The sequence below is a fragment of the Leptonychotes weddellii genome, chromosome 7, assembly GCF_054177405.1.
Source record: "Leptonychotes weddellii isolate Sample4059 chromosome 7, ASM5417740v2, whole genome shotgun sequence".
Taxonomy (NCBI): Eukaryota; Metazoa; Chordata; class Mammalia; order Carnivora; family Phocidae; genus Leptonychotes; species Leptonychotes weddellii.
Genome location: NC_138375.1, coordinates 260,241 through 266,651, shown reverse-complemented (window position 1 = coordinate 266,651; position 6,411 = coordinate 260,241). Strand labels below are relative to the sequence as shown.

At 47.6% G+C, this 6,411-nt stretch overlaps 1 protein-coding gene across 2 annotated transcripts in view; it reads right to left on the bottom strand.

Moving 5' to 3' along the window:
* EXOC3 (exocyst complex component 3) overlaps nt 1–6,411 on the bottom strand; it is a 20,833-nt gene that overhangs the window by 2,272 nt on the left and 12,150 nt on the right. For both annotated transcript variants that reach the window (XM_081825825.1, XM_081825826.1), the window contains exons 7-11: nt 5,796–5,921; nt 4,571–4,671; nt 2,814–2,924; nt 2,568–2,718; nt 1,127–1,249 (exon numbers count right to left, since the gene is read on the bottom strand). In XM_081825825.1, the coding sequence (XP_081681951.1) occupies nt 1,127–1,249; nt 2,568–2,718; nt 2,814–2,924; nt 4,571–4,671; nt 5,796–5,921 (612 nt within the window). The remainder of the gene's footprint in view (nt 1–1,126; nt 1,250–2,567; nt 2,719–2,813; nt 2,925–4,570; nt 4,672–5,795; nt 5,922–6,411) is intronic.

The following is a 6,411-nucleotide window of genomic DNA, read 5'->3' as shown; positions in this document are numbered from 1 at the left end:
TTGCGCCCAATCACACCAGCAGATGAGCCCTCCAGACAAGCCCCCACGGGGAGGGCTGCACGCATGCATGGGCTCCTCAGGCACGAACTACTGAATCAACCCAGCAAATGTTTAAGGAAATAAACGGTGGAGCCAACAGCCTAGAGAGCAGCACAGGACTGCGGGCCAGCCAGAGGCCCCCGGACAGCACAGGTGAGGGAAGCAGGCAGTCGGGTTCCAATCACCGGGTCTCCCTACAGGTAGCAGGCTTACTGGCAGTCACAAGAATTTCCTTTAAAATGAGGACTTCGACAAGGGTTCTACTGGGTCCCAGTCATCACAGCAGGACAAGACGACATGAAAGGTGTGAGGACCAGAATGAAAACAGTGTCACTATTCACACGACACAACCGTCTACACAGAGATCTAAAAGGGTCCCAAGACAAATCCCAGAAACAATCAGAAAGTTTTACAAAATGTCTGAACATGACGTCAGTATATCAAAACCACTTCCTATAAGCCAGGAAAAAACACCTGGAAAGCCTGACTTTTTAAAACGCATCACTTGTTAGAGCAACAATGCAAACACCACCTAAGGCCCTGAGAACCCATGAGAGGGGCCCAGGAGCTGCAGGAGGAAATGGGCTACCTCAGGGAAACGCCAAGGACATGCACGCAGCTGAGGCACACGGGGGTTCTGTGCGTCTGTGGCAGGGCTCCTGGGTCCCCCAGAGCCCGGCCACACAGAGAGGAGCCCTGGGGCCTCTGCTGGAGCGGAGAAAGGCCAACAGCCTGCCTGTGCCCTGGACAGGGATCCCGGAGAGGAAATGGTCCAGAGCCGCTGCCCCCACCCTCCCTTCTAGGGGATTCCGGGGCGGCTGAGGAGGTCCCTACCGCAAGTGCAGCCTGCGTCTGTGGCCACGTGTCCAAGAGGGCTTGGTGGAGTGTCAGGAGGCAGTCAGGTTAAAGGAACAGAAGCATCATCACCTCCACCCGGCTTACCTCCAGACACTGACATCTCCTGCCTGCCTTGGGTTAATAAAACCACCTGTGAACCTCCATTCACAGAAGAACCAACTGGACACTGAGTTCCAACAAGACGCTTGGAGATGAGCTCACACCAAATCACTGTGTCCACACTCTTTACCTTTTTATACGGCTTTTTAATTCTGGCAAAATCATTGAAATAATCTTCCACGGTAACACAAATAATGTCCACAGCATTGGATCCTAACAGCCACTTCCTTGTCATCAGCTCACTGAGATGTTGCTGAAAAGAACACAGAAAACGTCACCTGGACACTGTCCCTGAGTCACGTGTATCAGGAGGAAGGTGCTGCAGAGCCTCAGTGATGTTCTGTGACAGCAATACACACGTAACAACTCCACCGACACGCAGTCCGCAAACACGTACCGTAACTCTGTGAGACACTCATCACACACGACTTCGGTGACTGTGGATCTGTCCGTACACACACTGCCTTTATTGTTTACATATATTATATGGATATTCCGCATTTACCCAATCCTGATGGACATTTAAAACTGCTCACATTTTGCAATTACAAAGAACAGTGCAGTGAACCTGTGCATTTCTGCAGGTGAAACCCCAAAAGTAGAACTGCTCAGCCCACGAGTGTGCAAACTAAAACCCCGAAACTTTCCACACTGCCCTCCAAAAACTACAGCACTGGTTCTACAGAGAATACACGAGAACATCCCCTTTCCCATGCCTGCAATACCACTTGGCATCCCGTGAAGCAACAGAGAATACTCGGTTTCAGTTTGCGCATCTCTGAAGATCAGGAAGACCAGGCATTTTGTTTTCACATTTACGACATTTGTAATCCCTTTTCTGTGAAAGGGCTTACTTGTGTCCTTTATCTAATTTTCTGTTATAGTTTTTTTATTTTGAAATAATTTCAAATGTATCCATTTCATCTGTTTTCTAAACCATTTTCGAGAAAGTTGCAAACATCACAAAATGATCCCACCAATCACCCCAGAAGCTCCTCTCCAGCTACTTCCTTCCCAGGAGGACCCAAGATGATCACGGTTTTATTTTTTTAATATATTCTGGTTTCTACCTATACATCTACATAACGCTAAACCATCTTTGTACTTCTGAAATAAACCCTACTTGTTCTTAGTGTATTATGCCTTTGATATGATGCTAAATGCATTTTATTAATGACTTTGTTTTGTATTTTTATTCAAAGGGTCCATGTGATGTGTGTTGCACACATGCATGAGTTCTCAATTTGGTTCTGGTACCAAGAATTTGCTAATGAACACAGTCCATCTTCCTTCTATGTCCTTGTTTCCATTTTGTAATTCGCCAAGCAGATTAATCACTTTAATATTTCATGGAAGTCTGTGCAATTGTACGTCAGAGGACTCCAGTCTGGGCCTGTGGCATGTAAGGCACACCTCACAGAAAAGCAAAGGCCCTTTCACAGTGAGAGGTGAACTGAAGTGTCAGCTCCGCTCGGGTATGCAGTCACAGGGTACATCGCAGACCCACATACACACTGGATGGAAACACTATTGTCAGCCTGGAAATAAAGCAGTAAAGAACCGGCTCCCACCTCCAGGTCCAGAAAGACCTCCTCCAGCAGGCTGCTGCAGCCCTCCTTTGCAATGGTGTCCAGAATCCCATCCATGCTTGGCTGGCTCAGAGACATGCCTTCTTCCATTTCATTTTTCAAATACTTCCTTTTTAAACTGACTATGGATTCTCTGTAAGGAAACAGTTAAGGCCCCATGAAGCAACTGAGTATCCTTACCTTCTGCTCTTTTGTTCCTGGGTCACCCTGTCCGTGACGGTCACTTACTTGAAGGTCTGGCAGTTGTTGATGATGGCGATCATATACTGGACATAGCAGTGGGGGTGCTGCCGATTCCTCAGGTGCTCTTCTTTATATGACTGAGCTTCCTCTTTGTATCTGAGGACACACAGCCCCCCAGCAAAACTATCAGTAAGGGGGAGCCTGGGGGTGTGCCAAACACCACAAAGAAATCACACCTGATAAATACATTTGGCATCATTAACATCTGACCAGGTAAATCTTTAAAAATAAAATAAATTTTTGGATGATCTATACTAATGAAAAATCAGGGAAGCTGGTCATTTTATATGGATTATTGAAAATAAATTTTGTATCAGGCTTTGAAATATGATTCAGTATTCTGAGCATACAAATATCTTGAAATATTTGTAGGTGGAATATTATTTTATCTGACATATAATTTGCCTAGAAATTCATACAATAGTGTTGGGAACATCATGAAATATTAGATAAAATGTCACTTCCTGAAACTTTCCCTGAAGAAATCAAATTAAGAAATTACTCGAAAATAACTTGCTCATCTGAGGTCAAGAAAACAAGCAACAGAGATCACTACATATTTTATTTTTTAATTCATTAGAGACTCACACACAAGAGCAGAACACTACAACACACTGTATATATGTTTAAAAGACCTTAAGAAAGGAGCAAAGTTGGCAATTAAAGGGAAATAATTATGCATTTATTCCACCTTTCTGTCCAACGTGTGGTTCAGGTAATCAAACTTCTGGGGCTGATGAGGAAAATTTCCTCTTCTGCCAACAAAATGACTAAGGCCATGATCCCCAGGGGCATGACTGGCGGGGACTCACAGCCACCAGGGCAGGACAGAGGGACACGCATCTCGTGATGCGCTGCCATGTGGAGCACTCTGCTTAGGCCGGGTTCTTGCCAAACAGCAAGAAAATAAAGAGGAATCTCATAAGTCTTTAGAGCCAACATGTGGCTCAAAGGGGGACAGCAGTTAGGGCTAGACAAGAAGGTGCTAGGCACTATGACATAATCTGCACGTGTCCACAACCCAGTGGCTCAGAGGGGCAAGGCCACGCTACTGCGCCCGAGACCTGGGAGCCCAGACCTGCTGCTAGCCCAGTCTCAACATACAACTAGAAGCAGCCATGTCTGAAACCACTGGGGAAACCCAAATACAAACTTGCTGTCAGACGGCCCTACAGCCAGAGTAAGGACACAGGGAATGAAATGCCAGAATGTCTGGGATCTGCTTTAAAGTACTTATGGGGGGTGGGGGAGGGTTAAAGGGACATCTGTATGTGCAGATGAGGTGAGGGGGGCTTTCAAGGGACAGCTTTTGAAGGTGGACGATGAGTCAAGTTTTTTTTACACCACTCTTTCTGCTTCTGTATAGATTTGAAAACCTTCCCGACCAAGTCAAAGGGAGGCAGGCATGCAGCAGACACGCTCCCCAGCCTGGTCGGACGGCCGACTCCCAGCCACAGGAACAGGGAGCCACCACCGGTGGAGTCCCTCCCAGGCCCTGGGTAGTGCCGACTACAGAAAGGAAGCGTCTGGAGGAGAATCTAACTCTGGCCCAGCAGGCCCATCTGTGCTCTTGGGAAACCAGCGTAATCCATTCCAAAGGCTTGTTTCAAAATAACAAAGATCACAACAACAAATCCAGGCTTAAAGTATTTTTTAATATCAGGCGTATTAGGATCAAAGTTTTGCTTTTAAGCTTTAAAAACATACACTTTCTAAATGAGCGCCCTGGCAAAAATACATACCTACTCAGGAAAGAGTTCATTTGCTGAAGACACAAAACAAGTACCTTTGTTTTCAAATCTTCACTTATCTGAGCAGCAACTTGAAGATTCTGTTCGAACATCTAAAAATTGGAGAATTTATGAATTCTAATATGAACTCACAAGGGTACAAGTTTCCCATTAAAACCCCTATCTGCCAACTGGTAGTTACAGTCCGAATTCAGAAAAAAAAAAAAGGAAAGAAACCACTCAAAATATAACAAGTCAGTTAAATGAACAACTTTCTCAACAGATGAAAAAACACAAGTGAATCGCTTCCTAATTACCTGCAAACAGGCTGGTCTCCACAAAGAGGGAAATGTGTATTCTCAGCGAGCTGACAGGGAGATGGGGGGCTCAGGGAGGTCAGGTGCGGCTGGGGTCACACGGGTGCCAGGGGCTGGGCTGTGATTTGTGATGTGGATTCCTTACAAAGAATTGGGAGGATACACACTGGAGCTCAGGGGAGCTACACATGGAGAGGCGGAGAAGGGCTGGAAGGCCAAGCTCACCCCAGGCCTGTGGTACATGCAGTCTGTCATGACACCAGTTTCCAAAATCAAGGAAAGGGTGAGGCCCCCTCTACGGCTCATGGTGTCACCCAGAGACAGATGCCCACAGTGTTCACTTGTGCCCGGCTGGCATCCAAGCACACGCCAGTGACGTGGTCTCACACAAGGACTAGACCATGACTCAGCCCTCCTCCTGCCAGAAACCTTCCTCCAGGAAGAAAAGCCGACGGGCCAGAAGAAAAGGACAGTAAGGAAGCTGGAGAACACCAGCAGGTGCTTGGCATCAAAAAGTAAATGAACCATAAGAAGGCACAATTATGGTTAAAATATAAAGGACTCTTCCCCAAATCCATCAGGCTATACTCAATCAGGTGGCATTTTAGAAGACAAATCTTAGCCATTTCCAACATCAGGAAACATCAAAAAAGCAAACTCAAATCTGAGTGTCACATGCAAATAACATGTACTTCGGTTCTAGTTCAAATCCAAACACTTAAGGGAAACTAGAGTAACTCTGCGCAAAACTGCTTGGACAGGCGACCCTCGGTATCTTCGGCTCCAGACAGAAAGAGAGGCCTGAGGCACCGGAAAGGTCTCCCTCTGTCTTTAGGAAGGGAGGCACTTTATGTTCCTTTGTCAAACCCACAGATCCCAGGAATGATCCAGCAATGCACCCCAGAAGCACACGATGGTACCTGGAAGACAATGGCAGGGAGTGTCGTCTGGAAGAACCCATCCTGGTCGGCTTCGGGCTCCGTCTCTTTGATCCAGTCTTTCTTGTCTGTTTCTAGTGCTTTCCGCAGCCAGGCAATGATGTTTGACTAAAAAAGTTTGGCATCACAGAAGAAGGAAGAACAGAACAGACCACTCTGAGGCAATGCACACGGCCTCTCCTCAGCAGTGCAGCAGCAGAAACCAAACTCAGGGCCCTGGGAGTCGCTATTCCTGAACAAGGGGACGCCAGGGAAGCCATCCCACAAGCCGCCTCCATGGCAGGTGCTGCCTCCACCGCCCACCTTTTGGATGAGCACCACGCTGCAGGAGAGGCCAGGCTGGTCAGCCGTACACGGAAGCACAAGGCGGACATGCCCCCAGCAGGCTTGTCCGTGGAAGACCACACAGCAGCAGCCTCACCTCGGGAGCACAGACCCCTCCCTGCCTCCCAGTGTGGGGCTCAGCATCTCAGTCAGCATGCTGTCTGCTGCTTGCGCTCACCTTGTCCAAGGAAGCAGACCCTGACCTCCTCATGTTACTCGCAGACCACCTGCAGGTCACGGGGGGGGGGGGGCACTTGGTCCCCAACTGCCACCC